Source organism: Macrotis lagotis, chromosome 1, assembly GCF_037893015.1.
Source record: "Macrotis lagotis isolate mMagLag1 chromosome 1, bilby.v1.9.chrom.fasta, whole genome shotgun sequence".
Taxonomy (NCBI): domain Eukaryota; kingdom Metazoa; phylum Chordata; class Mammalia; order Peramelemorphia; family Peramelidae; genus Macrotis; species Macrotis lagotis.
Window position 1 is genome coordinate 216,894,936 of NC_133658.1, and position 27,713 is coordinate 216,922,648.

General features: G+C 33.8%; 1 protein-coding gene across 3 annotated transcripts in view; it reads right to left on the minus strand.

Moving 5' to 3' along the window:
- Positions 1–27,713, minus strand: part of MBOAT2 (membrane bound glycerophospholipid O-acyltransferase 2) — a 167,825-nt gene that overhangs the window by 33,624 nt on the left and 106,488 nt on the right. For all 3 annotated transcript variants that reach the window (XM_074209624.1, XM_074209622.1, XM_074209623.1), the window contains exons 5-6: positions 14,232–14,287; positions 832–886 (exon numbers count right to left, since the gene is read on the minus strand). In XM_074209624.1, coding sequence (XP_074065725.1) covers positions 832–886; positions 14,232–14,287 — 111 coding nt within the window. The remainder of the gene's footprint in view (positions 1–831; positions 887–14,231; positions 14,288–27,713) is intronic.

Sequence of the window (27,713 nt, forward strand, 5' to 3'; positions counted from 1 at the left end):
GAACTACTATAATAGTCTCCTCAAAAGTTTACCAAATAATATCTTTAATAAAAGTTAATTAAAAAAAGTTTTGCCACTTCTATTCTCTCTTTAGGTCTGTCACACTCCGGAAATATGGAACCTCCAGAAGATACTGATTGTTTATGAATAAAGTTCAAATGCCGTTTCTAGACATTCATAGCTTTTCATAATCTGATGTAATCCTACTTATCCCGCTTCATCTCATATTACTCCCCTGTTTTCTTTCCCATCTCAATCCTACTATCCCTCTGTCATTCTTCACATTGTTCCCTCTCCTGGGAATGTTTTCTTCACCTAATGAATTCCTACTCATTTTTGAAAAACCAATTCAAGTACTTCCTTTCCTCACCCAAAGAAACCTTTCCTGATCCCTATTCCAAAGAACTGATAATGACCCTCTCCTTCACTCCTCTCATAACATACTTAGTTTTACAATTCTTGAATGGGCTAATGCATTTAATATTGCATAATACAGAAAGGTAGTTTTGTGAGATCCATAATGGCAGGAACTATGTTTCATCTGATTCCAGAATCAAGCACACTGTTCTCAGACATCTAAAATTTATTTCTTAAATGCTAAATGAATGAAAATAGGGGAAAATGTATTTTTGCTTATGAGGGAGATAATTTTTTTAATTTCTTGTCACATACAAAACATATATAACATTCTTTTCCCTCTCCTACAGCAATATGAACATGCCAAGAAAGAGAATGAACTTATTAACACATTGTAAAAATATTATTAGCTCTGAAAGACTACTGAACACCAAACACAAAGAGACCAAGAATTAGTTACTATAAAGAACATACCTTACAGCCAAACCTCTCTGTGATGGAGTTAGATCTTCTTCTTTTCGAAACATACCTATAAAACAAAAATAAGCTACTTCATAAATGATATCTTTTTTCAAGGACAGTCCACATAAAACTGGAAAGAGACTTTATGGATGTGATCTATGTCATTTTAAGAAAAAATAAACTTCTGCATCATTCAGTCAACAGTTTGAGATGGTGAAGATATAGAATATAATAGGATCACAGATTTTTTAATCAGAATCAGCCTTGGCTGCCATTGAGTCCAAATCTTTCATTTTATAGAAGTATCAAGCAAGACACAAAAGACTGAACAAAAAGAAAAGAGATAAGTCACTTAACCTCAATGTATGCTTGGTGACTGTCAAATATCAATTGCTTATTGCATATCAATATTGTCAAGAGGGATTTTCAATTCAGGGAGTTTATTTTAAATCAAAGAAAACATTTCTGGACTAAAAAAATTCTTTTGTAAGGCACTAGGTGTAATAGCATAATTTCTTTTGAATGTTTTGTTTCTCAATCTTAAACACTGAAGATGTTAAAGATCACATCATGATATCATGATAAGTTATCCTTCCAATCCAGCAAGCAATTACTTAGTCCCTACTATGTTCAATAGAGTTACAAAAAAAAAAACAAGGATAGCTCCTATCTTCAAGAAGTTCATATTCTACTATACAACTTTTAAGTTTCAAAATCTATCAGTGTTATCAACTAAAAATGCTATTCATAATAGTTTTACTGATGAGATTATTATAGGTGTACTGTGTTGAAACATAGATGACTATTTCCTTGCTTAGCCAGCTAATTCCTTGTCAATTTAACAGCTTTCTCCACTTTATTTGCTAAGTAATTGCATTAATAAGTAGAATATTAAGCACCACCAAAATGGATAATTGAAGCTTCGAGTTATTAGTGCTACTGAAAGTACTCTGTAAGAATATTTAAATACAATCACACAAAAAATATAGGAAGCTGTGTTTTTAAGGAAATGTATGTTAGTAATTAATAAGCACTCAGCAAGTTGCTACTGGAATAACCTATTTCTTTAAGAGTGCTTTTAAAAATGTAATTAAAGTAATACATTTTTGTCAGGTTCTAAAACAACTTAATCCAACATCCAAATCCATCATCCTCCTTTCAAAAATATCCTTCTGGTATCACCACAATCATATCAAGAGGATTATGAACTTGTAAGAGGCCCGTTTTAATCTGTTTGGGGGTCATGAACAAATATCAATACTTTTACAACAAATTTAAAATTTTGGCACTGATAGTTATATTAATTAAATTACTTTAGGCAAATCTCTTAGTAATAGTGACTCACATTTACATGGTGCTTATAGGTCTGCAAAATGTTTTACATATATTTTCTAACATGATCCTCACAAATACCATAAGATATAGGTGCTGTTGTTCTCTTTTTAACAGATGAAAAAAACAGGCTAAGAGAGACAGTGACTTGCCTAAGGTAATAATGCTAATAATATATAAACATACCAAAATCTTGCATTTCCAACTGCTTTCACACATCTCAAACTGGATGTCTGATAGATATCTTAAATTATGTCCAAAAAAGGAAACTCATATTTCTCCCTAAATTCTCCCTTCCCTCTCTTCTTTATTTCTGTAGAGGACATCATACCCCCAGTCCCTCAGGCTTGCAAGGTAAGAGTTATCTTGGATCTCTCACTATCTCTCACCCCTCTTATCTCTGTGCATTTGAGCAAGTTTTCCCATGCCTGGAGTGCACCCTTTTCTCATTTTTGCTTATTAAAATCTTTATCTTTCTTCAAGGCTTTATGTAGATACAACTACTCCTCTAAACTTTCCTGAACCCTTTGGTTGTTAATGTTCTTTTCTTACTCAGAGTACCTTACATTTACTTCTCTATATAAAGATTCAATTCCCAATTCTAGCAGAATGTAATCTCCCTGATGGCAGGAACTCCTTTTACTTCAACTCTTGAAAACTCCAGGTACCAGTACAATACTTTATACATAGCATATTTATTGACTTAAACTATATTACTGCATCAGAAAACACTGCTAAAACACTTTTGAGAGGCAATATTAGGAACAGTCAGGGCAGTAGTAGTATATCATTTTCAAACAAGATTGAGAATGACTGGAAATGAAAAAAGGCAGAAAAAATTGCCAAGCTTCTTGATTGGACATGTTCAAGTCATGATAAAAATATATGATAATTAATTGATGGCCAACTGTAGCATCTTATCAAACAAACACTCGCATGTGACATTGTTTTCATACAAATTTCCTGAAATAAAACAATCCCTCAAAACTTATACCAAAACATTTTAGTATAGCACAAATAAGATTTTGCATGATACTGGTAAGAATAATTAATACCAAAAAATGTGTTTTGCTTTTCAGCTGGCATAATAAAAGTTTGCCTTGACAAAATAAATTTCACTTAAGGGTTTCATAACATTCCTATAAGTATGAAGATTCAATACTTTTGAACTACTGAAAGTTAAAAATGTGCACATTACATTGGTTTCTAATTGTATTTACAAATACTACATACCAAAATACCAATAAGAAAATATATACTTGAACCACTATTAAATGAATAGATCAAAACACTTATTCAATTCAAACATTTTTAAAGCACATACTACACATGAAAGCACTATACAAGCCACTTTGAGGAAAGAGAAATAGGGCATATAACTCAAGGAGCTTATAATTTAGAGAAAATAAATACACATAAAAATCTAAAATAAAATATACAATGCAAAACTTCATGACATGTAGAATATAAAATGAGAATTATGATTTTTATAAGTTCAACTCCTGCTCCAATACAAAAAAGGAACAAAAACATGGTATTAGAGTCTTAACAAGTATGCTAATTTAGTATTTCAATGGATGTATGACTTTTTCAATATAGGTTCTTCTTTCATCTGACTGTCACTATTCATTTCTATCATGTATTGTTTATGCAACTCTTGCTCATGTCCTCTAGTAAATCATTCATGTAAGGCTAGCCTCTCTCTCTCAGGTCTGGGGCGGGGGGGAGGGGTTCCCTATAAACAGTGCATAAACACCAGTGGGTCATGTGGGTTATTTACAAGTCATCTCTTGCTTTCACTACATGCTCACCTATTTTATGCTCATCTCTTCTAACGATAGTTGTGGTTTTTTCTTCAGTTTTTTAAAATTCCTTTTAACGTTTAAGTTTTTACATTACAAACATTTCCAGACTATGAATTTTTTTATAACAAAGTTATACAATTCTCTATAACAAATTCTCTATAAGAAAGTTAAACACATAAGCAATAGTGACCTCATTTCAAAGTGCATATAACATTCCACACCTACAGTATAGCCCTCATAACAATCTTTCACTTAAAATCTGTTTTCTCTCCTTCTTATACTTTTGTTTTCCTGACGCTACATATTTCATTCTTCATAAGTTTATAAAAATCTTCAATATTACTTGATTTGATCATATTGATGCTAATCTGTAAATTGTTCATCTGGTTCTACTCACTTCACTTTGCATCAGCTCATTTAAGTTATCCTATGTCACTTTGAAATCATCTATTTCCTCATGTATTACAGCACAAAAGTACTCTACATTCATATACTACATTTTGTTTAGTCATTATCCAATTGATGGGCATCCCCACTTAGTTTTCAGTTTTTTTCAGCTGCTTCAAATATTTATATATATATATATACATATATATGTATATATATATATGTATATATATACATATATATGTATATATATATATATATATTCCTTTCCTCTTTCTTTGATCCCATTTAGGTAGGTCCAGCAAAGGTAAATATGGGTCAAAGGATACATATGTACTACTTAGTAACATTTTTATATAATCCAAATTGCTTCCTGGAATGATTATAATCATTCACAGATCCACAAAGAGTGAATCAATGTACCTGTTCCCATAATCTCTTCAACATTCAACATTTTCCTGATATCTATGCCATTCTAATAGGTGTGAGGTGGAACCTCAGAGTTACCTTAATTTGCATTTCTTTAAATAGTAATAATTAGAGCAACCTTTTAATATGTCTATTTTTAGCCATGATGATTATCCTGAAGGCTACTTTTATTGCACAATTCTAATTGGTAATATCTTGAAACATTTTCATTATTGTTGAAGGCACTACCATATTCCCAGGCAGCAAGATTTGCAACTTTCTCATCTCCAATCCATGACTCTGTTGCAAAAGTTTGTGAATTATCTTTTTTGTAAATTTTTTTGTATATGCCCCCTTCTCTTCTTCCTATCTTGCCACCAACCTAGTGTAGGTCTTCATCATCTTAACTATGTATAACATATGGACCTCTCCCTGCTACAAGCTTCTCCCTACTCTAGTCTATTTTCTACTCAATTGTCAAAATGTTTATACTAAAGTGCAGGTCTGACCACATCATTTCCTTATTCAATAAATTCTCCAGGATTACCTCCAGGATCAATTTTTTTAAAACCCACTGATATTCAGTACAATTTGCTCCCTGTCCCTGCTGCTCCATTCCCACACCTCAGGTACTCTGTGATAGTGACATAGTCTCCTAGATATTCCTCAAACCAGATACTTCATCTCTGGACTTTGGGCATTTTAACTGACTGTTTCTCCCCCCCCACCCCCGCCATGCCTGGAATGCTCCCACTCCTCAGTTCTGCCTACTGATTTCCTTCAGGTTCCAGAAAAAATTCTCATCTTCTATAACAGGGTAGGGAATATCCAGTCTCTGGCACTGGAACAGCAAACACATGCAGGACTTGAAATTCAATGAATCTAGGAGCTTTTTTTAGGGATGAATTATATAGCAGGGGAATGATGTTATTAATATCCAAATGGTCACTGGCAGAAAAAAGATTCCTCGCCCCTACAAGAAGCCTTTTCTGATCTCTCTAAATTCTAGTCTCTTCCCTCCATTATTCATTATCTTCTCTATAGATTTTTTTAATTAAATTGTTTGTATGTGGTCTCTCCTATTAGACTGTGAATTCCTTGAGAACAGGGACAGATGATGTTTGCTTTTCTCTGTATTCCCAGTATTCAGCACAGAAACTGGTCCATAATTCATAAATGTTTATTGACTGACAGGCTCATTTTCATCATGAGAATTTCCACTGCTCTTTCAGAAGCCCTCAACTTGAGTTCTTCAGAGACTGTGATTTTCTAGGACCCACTGCATCACCTGAAAATTAGTGTTAAAAATGACAAATCTTTGATTCCAGGAGAAACCGGGGCTAATTAACAAGTTGCTAGGAGCCTAAGAAAATCAAAACCATTCAGTGTATAATGAATATAACATAATGTGGTGTTGGATAAAAAAGGAATTTTCACACATATAAACCAATACTCTCAAAGTGAGGGAATTAAAAAAAGCAAGAGAAGGAAATTCACCTACTTATTTGAGCCCAACTCTATCACAACAAAGGACCCATAGAGAAGGGAGAAAGAAAATAATTGTAAATAGAGTTTACTATTGTGGGAATTGTGAAAAGCAAATTTTTACAAACATTATCTCAAAGGTTACTGGGTCCTTTTCTTCATGTCTACATTCATGTCTACTTGCAGTAACAATAATCCTGCCATTAAAATGGAGTGGCTATACACTCTGTTATGCCTGGCCCTCCTTAGTTACAAAGGAAAAGAAGCAATTGCATTTTGACAAATGCCTCTGAAGAAATTACTGTTGAATGTCAGGAATTGGCTTGGTCCATCTCCAAGTTCCAAAATTGTCATTACAAAAATCTCTTTACAATATCCTTTAGGAGACAAAGGAGGGTCCAGTTACTTGATGAAGTAGAAACAACACAGGACTTGAATCACAAAATAGAATGTCAGTACTGGTTTTGATCATTATTATTAGCTACATGACAGAAATCATTTAGCTGCTTCTGAGACTTTTTTCCTTCAGTTCTATGAACTGGGATGGTAATAATACACAGACTAACAAGGTTCTTCTGATGAAAATGTTTTGTAAATCAAATACTATGTAAATATGAGAAGTTATTATTATTGCTGCTCCTCACAATTATTCTTCTGATGTGACCCTTGATCATCAGGATAGTGTGATATAAGTCATGTATATAGTAAGCACCTCAAGTTGAAAAAATTTCAAATACTGTCCTAGCAAGAGTTTGTGTTCTCTGAAAAGCCTGTTGAGGCATAGTGGTTCTTAATTAGAAAGGTGATCACAAGCTGATGAATTGTTGGCAATTACAACTTAAGATATTGAGATAAATATGAAATAATCCTGTATGAATCCTTTCTTCTACTGCTATGTTGCTGGGATAATAGGGGAAAGGTAGACAGATAATACTAAGAATCTTGCAATTGTCTAGAAAGTTTACTGTTAGTACTTACTTTCTTTCTTTCTTTCTTTCTTTCTTTCTTTCTTTCTTTCTTTCTTTCTTTCTTTCTTTCTTTCTCCTTTGGTTTTTGCAAGGAAATGGGGTTAAGTGACTTGCCCAAGGTCATGCAGCTAGATAGTTATCAAATGTCTGGGGCAGGATTTGAACTCAAGTCCTCCAGACTCCAGGGCTGGGGTTCTATCCACTATGCAACCTCGCCACCCCTACTGTTAGTACTTTTAAAGGACAACCTTTGCCTGTATGGTAATGGGAAAACTGAATTTCTGCAACAGATATTAATTTCCCCTATAAATTAAATTAAAGAATATGATGATGAAGTTGCTTCTCTGTAGAGAAATAGCTACTATGTTCTCTTTTAAGAGACAACAAAGGAACTGATTGTGGTAGGTGTGAACTTGTATCTCAAAGCAACAAGGAATATTTCACTGGACACTTCATTTCATCCTACAGTGCTCCAAAGGAAGATAAGCTTATAGAATACCCATGAATACAACTACAATTTACAAGTCATGTTAGAAATTGGAATAGATTATTTGTAAGAAGAAAATGGTAATAACTTTCAAAAATAAGTCAATGTATATTTTGATATTTATGATTTCCATGAGTAAATAGAAAAATAGTGAAGTGAAAATTATATTGTAATTTGATTTGGAATGATAAATTGAAATACTAAAAAGTCTCAAAAATACCTAATATATAGTGTCTTCAAGGGAGGAGAGCATTAGGGTAAAACACACTATACAATCATCAAAATAAAAATGAAACTGACTAAATCTTGATACAGAATAAATAGAAGTCATCTCAAAATTATCTTTCTGTAGTCAGGCATACCAAGGTCAAAATTAATGCCAACTAAGTAGAAAGGACAAAGATGAAAAGCAGAATGTAGATAAAAGTTAAGATTCTAAAGATGCAGGCTTTCTTAGTAATTCAATTCTTAGTAAGGCTGAATGGATACATAACAGTCACCACAAGACCAATAAAGGGCCAAGAAACCATCTCAACTGAGAGACATGATCTTTACATCAAAAGAAGATATGACAACCAAAAACAACAAGGGTTTGGAGTACAAAGTTCATTTATAAAATAATACAGGGAAGGAAGGACAGAAAATTCTATTTCATGTATTATTTCATAATACAATGAGCTAAGAGATGTCAGATTAACACCTAGAACAGCCTACAAATCTCACAAACTCACCAATAAAACTCTAAAATTCACTATTAAGGAAAAATGAAGAAGGATCAACTATTAATTTCTCTATTCAGTCCAGGAGATCACAAAAAGACTGGAAGAATCCTACTAAATTGTGAAACAAAGATAACCTAGGGTAGGTAAAAAGTAAAATATGAAGCAAACAGACCTGCTGTGGGAAAGCAGGCTAGGACACCACCACCCAACACAACCATGGAGCCCTACCCACAACTGAGGCAACAGACATAGCTAGAGCAACAGCTAAATAGAATGACCCAGGAGTCCAAACAGGAGGAAGAGACAAGGTGAGATTGGTGACCAATATGAGTGATCCAGGAAACCAAACTGAAGCAGGAAACAGGACAAGGGCAACATCCAGTACAGAAAATTCAAGGACCTTCTCCATCTTCACCCATAATAGGGAGACAGGAATCTGCCCAGCACCAAGTACAAGGAGACAAAGCCAGTATAGTGGGATAATTCAGGGGATTTATAGGAAGTAAGAAATAGGGATAGAATTGAGGCAACCTATACCTGATCAAGGATTCAGGCAGCCTGTACTCTCAATCCAGCATTCAGGTAGACTGGGTTGGAATCACAATAACAGATAAGGCTAAACAATTTCTACAAAAAGTAGGGCCTAGTCTTAACCACTAAAGTCAGGATTAAACAGGATCTACTCACACCATCCAAGAGTGTGGGAGTGTAGTTTGACCCTAGCACAAGCCTATAATCCAGAAATTGAGGCTGAAAAAATGAATAATAGGAGAAAATGTCAAATACAATGCAGAAATACCTTGGACTGAGAGAAGCTCAAGGGGGTAAACCCAGAAGAAGAGAAAAATCCAACAAGTCCAAGTAGAACCTCAGAGAAAAAGAATGTCCTGGCCACAAGGACTACAAGAGTACCTGGAAAAAATGAAAGAAGAGATACAAAATGGAACATATAGGGAGAAAAAAAATGGCAGGGAGAATCAATTCCTTAGAACAAATGGTAGTAAACTGACCCCAAGAATTCAACTTTCTGAAAATTAGGATTTCAAAAAGAAAATAACTTCAGGAGACATTAAGAAATACTAAATAGGGCAGCTAGGTGGCGCAGTGGATAGAGCACTGGCCCTGGAGTCAGAAGGACCTCAGTTTAAATCCTGCCTCAAACACTTTAATAATTACCTAGCTGTGTGACCTTGGGAACAAGTCACTTAACCCCACTGACTTGCAAAAAAAAAAAAAAAGAAATATTAAACAAAATTAAAAGATTGGAAAAATAAAATATATGGTATATATTATACAAAACAACCGATCTGGAATATAGATTAAGAAGAAAGAATCTAAGAATCAGGAGACTACCTTCATAACAAGAAAACTGAAATTTGAATATAATATTTCAAGAAATCATAAATATTATATTCAAATTTCAGTTTTCTCAAAGGTTAGGAAAAAAATCATTAAGACTAAGGGGCAGAGTGAAAATAAAAGCAATCCACTTATCAACTCCTGAAAAAAATCCCCAAATGAAAATTTCTAGTAATATGCCATAGTCAAAATCCAGGGCTCCCAAATTAAAGAAAAAAGCAGTTGAAAAGAAAGCATTCAAGTACCAAGACATCATAATTAGGATCACACAAGATTTGGCAGTGAATAATATAAAGGATTAGATAACTTGGATTTTCCTTTTTTTAAAGGCATAAAAATGAAACTAATCTCTATCAATATTGACATTTAATAGAGAAATTCAATTTAAAATACCTATAAAATGTTTAAAATGCAATAGAATAACAACTACTAAGCACTTTTTATGAAAATATAAGACCTAAATAGTTCAAGAAGCATTAACTGTTCAAGGTAGACTGAGTCAATATATAATACAAATGATAACAAGTCTAAATTAACTGAATTTACTTATTCTGTGACATATCAATGAAAATAAAAAAGATTACTATATAGAGTTAAAAAATTTGAGGGACAAAAAGTCAAGAATTACAAGAAAATAATTTTTTAAAAGTGGGAAGGAAGGTGGCCCAGCAGTTACCAAGCAACAATCCTCAAATGATAATCTACTGTCTGATAAACCTAAAGATTCTAACTATTAGAGGAAGGAATAACTATATTTTTAAAAAAGCTGTTAAGAAAAATGGACTGTAGTCTGAAATTAGGTATAAGTAAATAAATCACGCATTCAAAGCTAAGATCCAAAGATAAATGACTAGGATATAAAGAGTGACATAATAAATAAATTAGAGGAATAAGGGAAAAAATTACCTTGCAGATGTATGGCTATGGAAAGAATTCATGACCAAGTGGGACAGACAGAGGTGTGGAAGATAAAATAGCTAATTTTAATTACATAAAAAAGGTATTAGGATTTCAAAAAGAAAATAAAGTCAAAATACTGAAACAAAATATATGGTATATATTACACAAAATAACTAACCTGGAATATATAGGTTAAGAAGAAAGAAATAAGAATCAGTAGACTACCTTCTTAACAAGAAAATTAAAGTTTGAATATATTTCCAAGAAGTGAAAACAAAACCAATAAAGTAAAATTAGAAGGGGAAGAGACAAGTAGCGAGAAAAAAAAATCTTAGCAGCAAGTTTTTCCTTATAAAATTTCATATCCAAGGTATCTAAGGAACTGACTCAAATTTATAAGAAAATTTCTTAATAGATAAGTAGTCAAAGAATAGGAATAATATTTTCAAGGAAAGAAATCCATACTATCAACAATCATAAAAATGCTCTCAATCACTAATAATTAGAGAATATTCAAATTAAAATACATTATAGGTTCCAACTCACAGCCATCAGAAAGACTAAGATGATAATTGTTCAAGGACTTGTGGGAAATTAAATATAAATATAAGTACACTAAATTACTACTGGCAGAGCTGTGAACTGGTTTATAAAACAATTTAGAACTATTCTTAAAGTCAAATGGTACATATATTCTTTTTTTCTTTTTTTCTTTTTTTAGTTTTTGCAAGGCAATGGGGTTAAATGGCTTGCCCAAGGACACACAACTAGGTAATTATTAAGTGTCTGAGGCCGGATTTGAACTCAGGTACTCCTGACTCCAGGGCTGGTGCTCTATCCACTGCGCTACCTAGCTGCCCCTACATATATTCTTTGATCCAGAAATATAACTACTAGATCTATCTGCCAAAGGAATCAATTTTCATTTATTAGGAAATAAGTTAAAGAAATTCTAGTATATCATGGAATATTATTGTGCCATGAAAAATAATGAAATAGATAATTCCAGCAGAAACTATAAAGATATGTATAAACAGATAGAGGTAAAAAGAACCAAGAGAACAATTTACACATTATTAGATAAACAACTTTAAAAGACTTTAAAACACTAATAATCAAGCTAACATAAATCATGACTTCAGATGATCAAAGATCATCTGCAGGCTACTCATCTCCTGACAGAGAGATAATGGACTCAAAATTCAGAATGAGACCTAGATTTCTCGATTTAACAGTGTGCTTTTCTTGAGTATATTTATTTGCTACAAGGCTTTCTTTTGAGTGGAAGAGACTGGGTGGGTATTGCAAGTGAGGGTCCAAGGGAAAGATGGAGAGAAAGAGGGGAAATAAATGCTCATTAAACAAAAAGAAATAGGGGGGAAAAGTTTGTAATTAAACACAGGCCAGAGAGGATCAAAAAAATTGAATAATTTTGATTACATAAAATTTTTAAATTTAAATTTTGAAATTAAACATAATTTAAACTATGTTTAAAAGTATATATACAAAACCAATGTAGTTAAAATATGAAAAACAGCTTACCCAAGAAAAAAAACTGTTGCAAGTTTCCTTGACAAAAGGAACTGATTCAAATTTATAAGAATAAGAGCTATTGCTAGATGGATAGTCAATGGACATCATTACAAAGCTTATAAAGGAAGATATCCAAGCTATCAATTATATGAAAAAATGTTCCAAATCACTACTAATTAGAGAAATGCTACTGAACTTCTGCCTCAATATCAGAGGCAATTTTAAAAGAAGATGAAAATTAATGGAAAGGCTTGGGAAACTATGCACACTAATGCAGTCAATGGAACTATCAGACATTTTCAAAAACAATTTGGAACTATGTCTAAAAAAGTCAGGAAAATTATGTATACATACTTAATGACCAAGCTATATTAAAATTAGTCCTATATTCCAAGGAGATTTTTAAAAACCTTTACGTATAAAAAAATACATATAGTAGCTCCTTTATTATAACATAGAACTAGAAACTAAGAGGGTATTTATCTCTTGTGAAATTGTTAAAACAGATTTTGGAATATGAATGTAATAGAATATTGCACTAAAAATGATATAATGGACATTTTCGATGCAACCTAGGAAGACATTTATGAACTGATACAAAGTAAAGTAAGTAGAACCAGGAAAACAATTTATACATTAGCAACATTATATACATTGAGAAAAAATGATAAAGAACTCAAGAACTTGAAGCAATATAATGATCAATAATGATTCTAGTGGACTGATAATGAAACATGGAACTAGACACTTATCTCTTGACAAAAACATGGAGGGACACAAGATGCTTATCATGACATATATTTTCAAACATAGGCAATGTAGGAACGTGTTTTGCTTGACTATGCATATTTCTTATCAGGGCTTTCATTTTCCTTTTTTTTTTTCCTAAACCAAATGAAATGGTATAGGAGGGAGAGGAGGAATAGGGATGTAAAAGGAGAAAAGAAAGCAAAAAGGATCAATTAAGGCATTTTTTTAAATGCTGAGGAAAAAAAATGACAATGGAAAGGCCAAAAAGAAAAATAGAGAATCAAGTTTGCTCTGAATTTTAAAGGTTCAACTTATCATATACTTAAAAAAAATAGATTTGCAGGTTATGTACAGTCTCTTTGTGTTTCTATGGTATATATACATATATATATATATGTAGATAGATAGATAGATATAGATATAGATATAGATCCAGGGTCATTTCTCCTCTATAATGAGACAATGAAACAAAAATGGAAGCAAGACTGTATTGTTTTATTTATTTATTTTTAATTTTGACTATCTACTTTGTATCCACATTGCCTTAATATTTGAATATAACGCTCCCTCAGGAAGCCATGTCCTCTAACAAAGAACAAAAAGCAGTTTAAGAAAGAATAAAAAGAGAAAAAAAATTTCAGTAGGACAAGTTAAAACATTAACTGAGTCTAATCCAGGTTCTTTAACTAAATCCAATGTTTATCACAGTACTAATATAAATATATTACCAAAACATTCGTTTTGCTTTTATTTCAGTTACTAAAGTAATATGTGTGCACATACACATTTATTTGCATCCATGAATATATACCTAGTGTACATTTATACATATATAGATACATGTATCTCTAAATGGATATAGATAACACTATAGATAACTAGTATCTGAGCTAACCATCCTTCCCATATTCTTCTCTAGATTTTCTTAAGATTTGAAGTGCTATAAAAATGCCATAGGAAAAAATATTATTTTGATTTTTTTTAAAAAATCTGAATCTATGATTTCATTGTGGCAGAGAACTCCTTGTGTAGAGACTCCTTTTCTAAATTGAGACTGGCAATATTTCTAAAATTTCTAATTTTTAGTGGTCACTGAGAGAGTTAAGTGAGTTGTTCGTGACCACATAGATAAGAATTGTCAGAGGTCTGACTGAAGGCCAATCCTCTGTCCACTGAGCAATACTGCTTCTAGAGTAAAAATTATTTAGCTAAAATAAAAGGGGGAAAAGGTCTCAATGAAGAATTTAAAATAAATAATTCAGCTTAAAATCCTTACCATCGTGAATCTCATAAGCCAAACTAGTGATCTTCTGTGTAATTATCATCATTGGGCTGTGGCAAAGAAAATGAAAATATTTTAAAAGAAAATCATAAACACAATATCTACATATTTTAGAAAGATTTCTTCATTGTTTCTATGACAACAAAAGTTGATTAGAAAATCTCATTTCACAATTTGTTTACAAAGATATTTTTCAAGGAAAAAAGAATGTGACATTGCAACAAAAAATAAGTTTTTTAAAAAAATTCTGGTTTAGTTATAACATTTATTTCTATAATCTTTGTGTAATAATTTGAAGGAATAAAAAAGACAAAAATGAATTTCTTACATATAGGGTTACTTTTTTTTTTTTTTTTTTTTTTTAGTTTTTGCAAAGCAATGGGGTTAAGTGGTTTGCCCAAGGCCACACAACTAGGTAATTGTAATTATTAGTGTCTGAGGCTGGATTTGAACTCAGGTACTCCTGACTCCAGGGCCGGTGCTCTAACCACGGTCCACCTAGCTGCCCCCAGGGTTACATTTTTAAAGAAAAATATTTTTATTGGGAGAAATATGTTTTCTCCTGATCCCTTTGGATAAATAAGTTTAGATATGGGCATTACTATTTACCAGTGATATCTATCAGCTAGCCCACACACCTATCAAAGATTTAAGTCTGTGTATAATAATGAAATCAAGGGACTGAGTATCATGTATCAATGAAATAAAAGAACAATAAAGTGCACCTAATAAGGGCATTTCAGGAACAAACCAACACATTCACCAAGTCTAAAAGCATATGTAAATGTTCCACACTAGGCTTTCTTCAAAAAATAGAGAAAGGTAAACCAATAACATTATATTCTTTTTCATTGTTGTTCTTTATATTTGCACATTTGAAGTCATTTTTATATATGCTTTTCAGGTTCTGTTTACTTCACACTCTAATCAATTCAAATAAGTTTTCCCAAGATTCTATGAATTCTTAATATTGATCACTTTTATAGCATGGAAAATTTTATTATGTCCACATAACATAATTTGCTTAGTCAATCTTCAAAAGATGGGCATCTACTTTGTTTCTTTACTTCAACAAAAAAGCACTACAAAAATAGCAAATAAATGCTATGCTGCACATGGGGCTTTTTTTTTTGTTGTTGTTGTTCCTTGTCCTCTCTGGGTATGGAATCTCTAAGTCAAAAGACAGACATCTTAATCAATTGAAAGACAAAAAAAACCAAATTGCTTTCCAAAAAGATTATACAATTCACAGTGAGTACTATAGCATATTAAGAAGATATACAAGAATACAGAGGGAGGTGGCATGGTGGGGGGCCCTTAGGTGATTAGCAACAGAGGCAGAATAGAAATTATAATTATTTGAGTATATTCCAGGCCCCCTTAACAGAAAGGGGAACTAGACAAGGAATTTGTGAAACAGATCACAACTCCTGGAGAAGAGACATAACATCAATAACGGAAAATTTAACTTATCAATCATTCAACAAGTGATTTTTTTTTATTTTTGAAAGATTTTATTTATTTTGAATTTTACAATTTTTCCCCTAATCTTGCTTCTCCCCCCCCCAAGAACAGTTTGTTAGTCTTTACTTTGTTTCCATGGTATGCATTGATCTAAGTTGAATGTGATGAGAGAAAAATCGTGTCCTTAAGGAAGAAACCTAAAGTATGATATATAGCAGAATTACATAAGATAACATTTATTAAAAATTAAAGGTAATAGTCTTTGGTCTTTGTTCAAACTCCACAATTCTTTCTCAGGATAGAGATGGCATTCTCTGTCACAGACATCCCAAAATTGTGCCTGATTGTTGCCCTGTTGGTATAAGCAAGTCCATTAAGGTTGATCATCACTTCCATGTTGCTGTTAGGGTATGCAATGTTCTGGTTCTGCTCATCTCGCTCAGCATCAGTTCATGCAAATCCTTCCATGCTTCCCTGAATTCCCATCCCTCCTGGTTTCTAATTGAACAATAGTTCAACAAGTGATTTTTAAGCAGAGTTCTTGCTCTCAAGGAGTTCACATTCTAATATAACATGTAAACAATATATGTAGTATAAATGCAAACTCGGAGAAAGGCCACCATACATTGGAAGAGATGGGAACTGCCCCTAAACAAAACCTTGAAGGTAGCACAAAAGTGGGAGTCAGGAAAGAGAGCTTTACAAGCATGTGGAACAGATAATGACAAAACAAAGAATTAAGAGATGGAGTGTAATGTCAGAGAGTAAGAAGGGGTGCGGTTGATGAATTGTAGAGTTAATTGAAGAGAGTAATGTAAGACTTCTGAAAAGGTAAGAGGGGGGTTAGGTTGTAAAGGGTCTCAGAAGTCAATTAGATTTTACATTTCATTCTGGAAGTGATAGGAAGCACATAGAGTTTATTTATTAAGACAGTAATATGGTAATAGAGTTGAAGATAACATTGAAGGTATGAGAATAGTCTTTAGGAGGATGATAATGCCCTTAACAGTAATGAGATGGGAAGATGTGTGTGTGTGTGTGTGGGGGGGGGATAATGAGTTCTGGTAGAACATGTCAAATTTGTGATGTCTATGAGACATTCAGTTCGAGATATTAAAAAAGCAATTGGTTATGTGAGACTTAAATTTTTTAAACACATGAAATAATCAATGAAGTATGGATAATAATGCAAAAGAAATGCTAAAATTTGGCATGATCCCAAAAGAATTGTATAAGAAAGCTAAAATTCAAGGTAAACAGTCTCAGAAAAAAGGCTAAGGTGAACAGAAAGAATTATTTTTAAAAAATATATTAAAATGTAAAAAAAGAATAATTTTACTCAAAGACTAATAATTAATATTAAGATAGGCACAAAAAAGGGACAGTAGCCAAAAGGTTATGATTATCACACAGGACCTCCACCAAAGGATCCAAATAGAGGAGGAATTCCTAATGATAGTCAAGTTATCCCTTTGCAGGGAGTATTCTGGTAACTACATCATGACTAAAAACAAGGCAATCTTCTACAAAAGATTCACATTCACTTAAAAGAACTTGGGCTGCATTAAGATAGATATCACTTCCAAGAATAAAGTAGCAATAGTCTCATTGTACCAAAGGCTCTGATCAAACTACATCTAGAAAGACACTGGTAATCTAATGAATATCCAGAGAAGGGCAACCAGGATGATACAACAAAACAACAAAAACAAAATTGTACACATATTCCTATTACATGCAGTTTGCTTTACCTTTTCTATATATAGCAAACTCAATATTTAACTTTCAAAGCTGCTCAGCCTGTTCCTTTCCTTCTGGCCTCCTTTCTTCTCTCTCCTGTGAATTTAAAATTTTTTCAATGACCATTTTTCTTTCTTTCTTTTTTTATAATCTAAAAAAATCCTTGTGACAAACATGTCTAATCAAGCAAAGCAAAATTTCTACATTAATCATGTCTAAAAATGCAACTCAAGTTCATCTGTCAAGAGCTGAGTAGCATACCTCATCATTTCTTTAGTATGGTAATCATTTCAGTGAACAAGTTCTTAAATCTTTCAAAGTTAAGTTTTCTTCATGTTGCTGGTATTGTAAAAATTATCCTCAAGCTTCTGTTCATTTTAGAATGAACAGACAAATCCTCTCAGAATTCTTTGACATTATCCTTTTTATCACTTCTTATGGCACAATAATATTCACATATCACAACTAATTCAACTATTATCTAATTGATGGGCACTCCCCTAGTTTCCAGTTCTTTGTTAAACAAAAAGAACTGCTGTAAGCACTCCTCTCTGTGGAGTACGTACAGGTCTAATAGTAGTAGGGTTCAAGTCATGAGAAATCACTGGAGTCTAAGTATAAGCCCAGTGCAGTGATTTTTGAGACAGTTTCAAATTGTCTTCCCAAAATGGTCGCACCAATTCACAGCCCTACTAATAGCACTAAAGTACCTGCTTTTCTGTAGCTAACCCCTCTACGCAACCTGTCATTTTCCTTTTCTGTCACCTTTGCTTATCTGATGGGTGTGAAATGGAATCTGAGGATTGTTTTAATTTGCAACATTCACTCTTTAAAAATATTCTTCACAGTTAAGACTCAGGTCCCATTTTAAGCATACATGCTCTACTAATCCTTTATATATTGCTGTAGAATAGTTGGTGTTATATTTATGTTTTTAAGTCAATAAAGATGGTCCTTAATCTTTCCTCTTATGTCAAAAATTCAAATTTTTGACATTCTATATGTCTATATTCTATATATAGTTCTATATTCTAAACTTTTAAATATTTTAGTCTATGTAAAAAATTCTAATAGTATCTAGTAGTTTCTGGAAGTTGATTAAGTAAGTCCTGATTTCATCCAATAAAAGGAAATATTCTTCAGTATAAAAATATACCTTCTTTATGTTATTTTATTTTTATTTTGGGTTTTTGCATGGCAATGGGGTTAAAAGACTTGCCCAAAGTCACATAGCTAGGTAATTATTAAGTGTCTGAGATTGGATTTGAACTCAGATCCTCCTGACTCCAGAGGATTGGTGCTCTATCCATTGCACCAACTAGTTGCCCTCAAAACATACCTTCTTTAAATGAAGAAAATTAGAAAATTAACATCTTTATTTTCATGGTATTTTTCAGTAGTTTCATATATTTAATCCTTAGATGCTGTAATTCTATACATAATGCATAAAAGGAAATAAATGTGTTAATGATATGTATTGCATTGTATTCTTCTGCTTTCTTCCTTAATGATAAAGGTTTTAAAAGTTAACTTGTTCAGCACTCCTGTGGATTTAAGTTGTAGTAGTAGTTTAGATTGGAGATGTGAACAAATGCAAATAAAAGCATTTAAAAAAGATTTTCCCCAAAGTCACATGCTATCAAATGGCAAAGTCAAGAAGGCTAACTTTAACTATTGCCTACTTCTTAGTAAAAAGATCAAACTTTTTCATATTAAATTATGTGTAATAAAGATTAACAAAGTAGATTAAATTTGACTATCAAACTAATTTCTAAGGAGTATAAAAACTAAATAGGCTTTGCAATTCTTAGATAGTATTAAAATTCTATTTGTAAAAATGCTCATTCTAAACAATGAAGTTCCCCCCCCCCCACCAACTTTGATCATAGTTCAGGCTCAAAACCACCAGAGATTCTTTTGTCCTCCTACCTGGGAGATAATAACCCAATTAGTATGAGAGCTGGAATCATGGTTGGTTGGGTGGTTGTTGTCCTTTGTTCTTGAAAAGAACCAAAATGGCATCACTATGTTATAGTCAAGGTACACTGTGTCCAATTGTGGTTAATCAGATCAATACAAGCTCAGAATGGCAGAATACTTTACCACAGGCACATATTGTTCATATGAACATATGGAGTAGAGATTTCTCCAAATTTTTCTTCTTTTGAGTTACTGAAATTTGGCATTGCTCTTAAAGGACAACACCTTTTTTGATGAGGTCACACTATGCTGGGTGGTCCCTTGCCAGCATCTCCCATATCACATAATTAATTCCAAAAGTTCTTCAGAGAGATCTTGAAAATGTCTTTGTATCATTTCTCCTGACCAACATGTGAGCATTTTTCTTGAGTTTTCCATAAAATACAGTTAGGCAAACATATATTTGGCATTCAAACAATATTGTCAGTCCATAGGTGTTCCATTCTCTATGGCAGAGTCTGAATGCCTGGCAGTTCAATTACAGAAGGGACCTCATTTTTCTGTTATTTTATCCTGCCAGATGATCTTCAGAATCTTCCTAAGAATTCAAATGGAAGCAATTCAGTGTCCTGGCATGGTGCTGGTATACTGTCTAGGTTTCACAGGCATACAATGAGATAAGATCACTGTCCCCAGGTTTTCAGTTTGGTGGGCAATCTAATATCTCTTCTCTCCCACACTTTCCTTCGGAGGCTTCCATGCACTGAACTAGCTCTGGAAATGTCTTTTTCAAACTTATCATGAACCTCATCCATGAAAAGTATATTACCAAGGTAAGTATTTCTTATTCAAAGCTTCATTGTTTGTTATAACCAGTGGTTCCACTTATGCATGGTGTGATGCTAGCTGATGAAGAACCTGTGTTTTCAGGATGTTAACTGTTGGACCACAGTTAGTACAAGTAACGAGAAACTGATCCATATGCTGCTGCATCTCAACTTCAGAGGTTTCATTGAATACACATATACCAATTCTTCCACTTTAGTTTTGGCTTGTAGCCTTTTTCAAGTTAAGTAGTTTATTCTAGTTAAAGAAGGCACACAAATAAACCTTCTCATAAGTAGGTGGAGCATATACATCAGACTTTTTATCACCAAGCTCCCTTCCTCTACCCTTCCTCCCCTCCTTCACTGGCTGAAGACCAGAGATCTCTCCTAATAGCATGTGACAATATTCAGGTCTGTGCCTTGAAAACCATTTTTGCCATTTCAGTTGGCTATAAACTCCTAATGGTATGATTAGGGGCAGTGAGGAGTTGAAATGGAAAATATGGAGCACTGGGACTTCAAGAGGAGGGACATATGTGCTTCAACTTCTTGATCATGGTTTGTCTCTTGTTCCCTGTGACATAGTATGGGGAAGAGAGATCTGCTATTAAATTTAAAGCTTAAAGCAGCACTAAGGTTTTTGGAACCCTCTGTATTTATATACAATTATGATCTGAACTGTTTAAAAGAGCATTCAAATTGATGAGAATCCATATCCACTTGAGTAATTTATATGAGTACAAGTTTATCCCCCAAGAGAATCTAACCTCACTAGAGTAGATACTTCATTTTTGTCTCTGTTTCCCCAATGTTTAACACAGTACTTGTTTATATAATTGATGCTTCATTTGTGCTTCCTGACAGCATATATTTCTGTATATTATAATTTTATGGATCACTTAGCCCCCTGCTTACTTTGAAGGTAAAGATACCTTCAAACTTCATTACCTCTGCCACTCCTAAAAAGATCTGCAATAAGAAAAATCTTGAGTCATAAAACTCAACTAATTTCCATAGCAGAAGACTTCTAAAGCAATAAGGAAATCAAATAGTTTCTCACTTTCTTGCTATAGTAGAAAACATCCCGAGTTTGGAGCCACAAGATCTAAGGGAAAATTTGATTTTTGTCATTTGTTACCTTGGTGATCTTGATCAAGTCATTCCACCTTTTGGGGTCTCAGTTTTCTCATTTTACAAATGAGGGAATTGGCTTAAGCAACTTCCAAGATTTCTTCCAGCATTAAATCTATGGTGTAGTTTTAAATATAAGTACTGATTGAATAAATAAAACAATGCCTACTCTGCCCTTTGGGTAAAATTCAACATGCTATTCTGATAAATTTAACCAGGTGAGAATATTTCTCAACTTGATGACTAACTTTAGATAACACAAAAAAACCTCTGGAATAATATATATGACCTTGAAAACCATTTGATGAACTTCAGTGACACTGCACAAAAAGCATGTCTGGAGTGGTTGTGAAAACCTGGTCATTCTCCGAGAGTCATCTATAAAATAGCAGATAGTTCAAAGTCAAGGATTCAAGCTTCTTACAGCTTAAAATGTTATACATCTTCCAATGAAGATTAGTAGAAGAACTGCTGGGGGATAGAAGAGAAGAACCCATCTCGTGGTTTGAGGACCTTGTAGGCTTCAAAGGACCTGGAAGATTCTAAACTTCCTGTCAGCATTATCATCCCCAAAGAGCTGATGGCAGCATCTTCTAGTAGGAGGCCAGAACAGACTGGATACACCAAGGAAAATCAGCTTCAGGACACACTAAAAGGAAACTAGGAGAAAGCTCCACTATATCCAAGGAGAAAAATGACTTTCAGAAACCAAAAGCTATAAATTACCCCCTTGGTCCCATGTGCTCTCTAAGTTTGATCCACTGTACTCTGTATGTATTTGCTGGAAAATTTGTCATAATCTTTTTTTCTTCCAGGACAGCAGGATATGGGAATGTTTTATACCAGGACGTCTTAGTAGCCCACCTTATTGGATAATTCTTTCTAAAAGCTAGTTAACTCTAGCTGACTATATCATCAACAGATAAATGTGAAAAGTATACCTGGGGGGCTTGTGAGCTATAATGCAATAGAGAGATGTACCCAATCCTTCAGTTATTCTCTAGGACCCTGAATCAATGTATGCTATTTGATTTCTATTCATCCAATTTTCCAGTGTGAGTTGAGATTGGGAGAACAGGTCCAGAGCCTTTATATACTCCACTAGTGTCCCTGTGAGTCAGGTGCATTCCACACAGCTAAATTTTCTCTATCCACATCTGAAAAGAGGAACATATGCTTCCTCTACAAAGGGAAAACTTCCCCAAAATGTCTGAGTAGTATAATTTGTATGTAACATAAAGTGTTCCAAAAATGTGTTATAATGGAATATAATGGGCTGGAAAAGGACAAATTGTCCATCATTTCATGATTTCAACCAAAAGGAACCAGGTTATCAATCATGGAATTGTATTTTTGGAATGGGAAGGGAGTTAAGCAAGAATCTCAAGTCAACATTTGCACCCACTCCTTCTGACTTCAAATTCTTCATAAGAATAATAATTCAAAAAGTGAATAAATATAGGATTTATTACAAAAAAAGAGAGGGTAGTTGGATTCATTTCCACCATAATACAGTGAAACATTTTCAGAAAGTGAACATTAAAATGGAAAGAAAAATTTTAATATCATTTGCAAAAATCTACTGCCTTGTATAAGAGATAGCTAAGCTAAGGCTGATCATTATCATGTAAAACTTGTGCATGATTAAACTTAGATAAGCCTCTCTTACTTCCAATAATAGCCTAAAGGGAACCCTTTTACTAACTGAAAGTCAAAGAGCAGGCATTCCATTCAGAATCCAACATGTAGGTAACCTTATAGGCTCTATTTCTGAATAGTGCAAGAGGCCCAAGCAGGTACTCTTCCATAGGTTACCAGTTGGTGTTATCTTTGGAACTTAGTTTCTGAAACCATTTGGAAATTTTAAGTAAAAGAAGTCAGAAGTCCAAATGAGCAGTCATTTTTGTTCCCCATCATAAAGCATGCACAGACAGAGTTGAACAAGGAACATCACAAGTACCAATTCTTCTGCCCTTCCTCTTACTGTAAACATTGGAAATTGGAAGTTGAGCTACTTTCCTTCCCTTTACTGACCAGGAATTAATGGGCCTATGCATGATGTTACAGTAAACCAGCAAGAAAGAATATTGCCTTTCCCCTCATATGATAGTTAAAGAGTGATTATTAACTCAAAGCTCACATATCTATTAAAATAACAGGTGATTTCTTTTCTCTTGTGCTTAACTTAGGGGAAAATGATTCTGCCTCTTAGTTGACAATAAATATCCTGAATTTTTTCTTTCCACACTACTTGCTAATCTTGATTCTATGCCTTACCCAATATAGATGTGTATACAGATGTATCTTTTTGTCTGATTAATGCTGCCATGGGAAGAGATTTGAATCTTTGAACAAAGATGAAACACCTTTGCTTTAAACTTAAAGTTCAAGAAGAATAGGAAATAACTACATACACTTGCCATTCATTGAAATAAAATCCATCTATGAAACCAGCTAGTTTCCATAAGAAGAGACTGTAGTGGAGAGACTGTGTATGCACACATATATTTATTACATATCTATGTATGTATGCATGTATGTATTTATTACCTTTAGACTTTAGAGATTCTTAAGTCAATTAATCTTCACAATGACAAATGGGTCAGCTCAACTATATAACCTAAAGAGTCCTTATCCATCAGGTAAACTGAGCTCCTCCTGGAAAGCAATTTCCTCCTCAAGTTTCTAGGAAGTATACATTCAAGAGGCAGTGGCTATCTTCTCTAATGTTTGAATCTCCATTCAATCCCTGCCCCAGTATTACTATCAGTTAATCAGTCAGTCTCACTTATCTTTTGGTAAAGAGTACTTTTATTTAAAAATAATATAGATGGTACAAAACATTCCCCTAAAAGTCTGTGATATACTCTCCCCTACTAGAGCATAGAGTACAAGAGAAAGCAGTGAACTCAAGTGGGGAAAAGGGGTAACACAGATACTTGAGTCATTTTGTTGGAGTTTTCAGGATATTCTTCTCAGGTATAGTATAGCTTTTCTGTTCCAGTCTGTCCTTGACTCTCCTTTGAGATACTGTAGTTAGTTGATTCAGGAACTGTGCTGGGATGCAGACCTCCTAATTCATAAGGTCATTTCCCATTAAGTAAGAAGGAGCAGACTGAGACTGAGACTCTGATTCCCCTCCCCCCCAATCAATGCTTTCTCAGGAGTGAGCCTGATTATTCTATCCTCTCAGTCTGCTCAAATCTCCCTGTTATGAACTAACTCTCTAGTTTTTTGTAGGCTCCAAAGAGATTTACCAATCTGAACCTAATTCTTATGCAATGTCATTCCAGAAGACAACTGATTTAATCAATCAGTGCCTTCTTGAACACACAGAAACACACACACACACACACACACACACACACAAATTAATAAAAATAAAATGTTTCAAAAGTTTTAGGCTTTAATAGCTTAAATATATATACCTTTTCCGCTACTCTCCCCTGCCTTCTCTCTTTCCCCTTCTTCAAAAACTCTTGAAGCAAAAAGAATATCTTTGCTGCCCATAGAGAGTCCACCCTTGAAACTGCCAGCTATAAGAAAATCTTTCCTTAAATTGCTTGACTTGCAGGTTAAAGAGGCCTATGCTTATCATTGCGGGGGAGGGCTTGGCAACCAACCTACCTGTTGTCCAGATTACCAGTGGGCCTTAAAGACTGGCCAACCTTAAAGAGAAATACATTACCCTAAATGCTATAAGTTATTTATATAACTTCACATAAATTCCTTACAAACTGGAGCTTTCTTCATTCCACATTATATGAGTAAGTTTGATAGAACATATATTTCTCACTTAGAATGTAAACTCCTTGAGGTCAGGAACTTTACCTATGTACTCCCTAACCTAGATACTTATCATAAAACCTTGCAGGTATTAGGAACTTAATAAAGTTTTTATTGATTAATATGTATGTACACAAGTTCATAAAATTTAAGTCCAGGAAATACTAGACCTGGGAGATAAATATACATAAAATGCTTCTTCTTTTGAGGAAATTGATACACACTGCATAGAAATTAAAAGAATGGGTCTGTTTATTCAAACTTGTAAACAAAACTGAATAGTAATAGCTAAAATGAGTTATGGAACAGCAAACTTGTGAGAGCTTTGACTAAATTACAAAGTCAATTTTGAGACAATAAAGCAATGGAGAGATTTGTTACTTTGTACTTAACTCTGACTAACCAGGAAGAAATTTTAATCAAATGAAAACTAGCTACAAGAACCCTTGACAGAAATAGAAGGGAATAATCAGACATAACTTTAAACTAAAGAATTAATAAATATGATCTTATAGACCAAACTCTCAAAAAAAAGACTCAGGAATAATAAGAATCTCAATTAGCAGCGCATCTGCAAATTTTTCTGATCAGAAACAAAAAAGGGAAAAGTTATCTACAGTTAAAGTCAATGCCTATTGAAGGAGCATTTCAGAGAGCCAAAATGAGGAAGAAAAGGCAGACTTGCCTAAGCTCTTCCAAATTCCCTCCATACAACTTCAAATCATGCCTCCAAACAAATTCTGAAACAGTAGAATCCACAAAATGGCAGATAAGCCCAAGATAGCTTACAAAGATTGCAGGAAATATCTGTCTCCTGCTAAAAGGGAGCATAGTCCAGGCACAGGCAATGTTAGGGCAAGCCAGCAGGAGGACCCAAGGTATAGCAACTAAGGCCTGATGGCCCCAGAGCAGGTCAGTGACATGGTGGACCAGTGACATTGTAAGACTTCCAGTACCTAGCAAAGAAGGTGAGCTGCCAGGCTCAGAGACCACAGAGCAGCAGGCAAGGCAGTAACCCTGGAGACTCCAGTGCAGTGGGCAAGCATTCAGATGCAGAGACCCCCAGGGCAGGGGCCAAGGAGTAGGGGCTAGTCCCTGATCCTCTGCACAACTGTGCCCCAGGAGCATAGCTCAACTTTTAAAGTCACTAAATAGACTGGGAAATGAGCAAAAAACAAAACAACTACCAAAAACCCTGATCATGAAAAGTTACTATGGCAACATGGAAGCTCAAAACACAAACTCAGACAGAAGAGAATGACAATGTCAAAAAGCCTGAGTGCAAACCCTGATAAAGAAATATGAATTGGTCAATGGCCAAAAAGAACTTAGTAAGGAGCTCAAAAAGAATTTTAAAATTAAATAGAATGGGGGTGGCTAGGTGGTGCAGTGGATAAAGCACCAGCCCTGGAGTCAGGAGTACCTGAGTTCAACTCCGGTCTCAGAAACTTAATAATTACCTAGCTGTGTGGCCTTGGGCAAGCCACTTAACCCCATTTGCCTTGCAAAAAAAAAAATTAAATAGAATGGGGGGGGGTGAGAGTTATTCAAGAAAATCATGAAAAAAGTTAAAAGCTTGGTAAAAGAAATACAAAAAAATAGAAAAAGATGTAAAAAAAATTCATTGAATTGATCAAACAGAAAAGGAAGCACAGAAGTTAACTGTAAAAAATAATTTCTTGTGATCTTCAAGTGATGCTCAAATAGAAGTCAATGACTCCATTCCACATCAAGAATCATTCAAGCAGGGGCAGTTAGATGGTACAGTGAATAGAACACCAGCCTGGGAGTCTGGAGGACCTGAGTTCAAATCTGGTCTGAGACATTTAATAATTACCTAGCTTTATGACCTTGGGCAAGTCACTAAACCCCATTGCCTTGCAAAAACCAAAACCAAAACGAATCAATCAAGCAAAATAAAAAAAAAATGAAAAAAATAGAAAAAAAATTTGAAATATCTCATTAGGACAAAAACAACTAATCTATAAAATAGATCAAGAAGAGATAATTTAAGAATTATAAGATTACCTAAGAAACATGAGGGTAAAAAACAGCCAGTCTAGCACCTTTCAAGAAATTATTCGGGGGAAATGCCCTAATATTCTAGACCCTAAATTGAAAGTATCCATCGACCAACTCTTGAAAGGGATCCCCAAAAGAAAAATTACAAGAATATTATAGTCAAATTCCAGAACCCTCAGGTCAAGGAGAAAATGCTGCAGCAGCCAGAAGGAAATAATTCAAATATCAAAAAGCCTCAGTAAGGATTACACAGGAGATAAGCAGCTGCTTCATTAGAGGATTAGGAGGACAGGAATGTGATATTTTAGAATGCAAAGGGGCTAGGATTTTAACCAAATATCACCTACTACGCACTGAAGCAGAACTATACTTCAGGGGGGAAAAATGGACGTACAATGACATAGACAACTTTCAAACATTCTTGACAAAAAGATCAGAGTCAAATAGAAAATTCAATTTTCAAATTCAAGACTCAAGGGAAGCATAAAACAGGAAAGAGAAAACATATATTATTCAATAAGATTTAATTGTTTGAATCCCTACATAGGAAGATTACATCTAGAACTCTTAAGAACTTTATCACTTA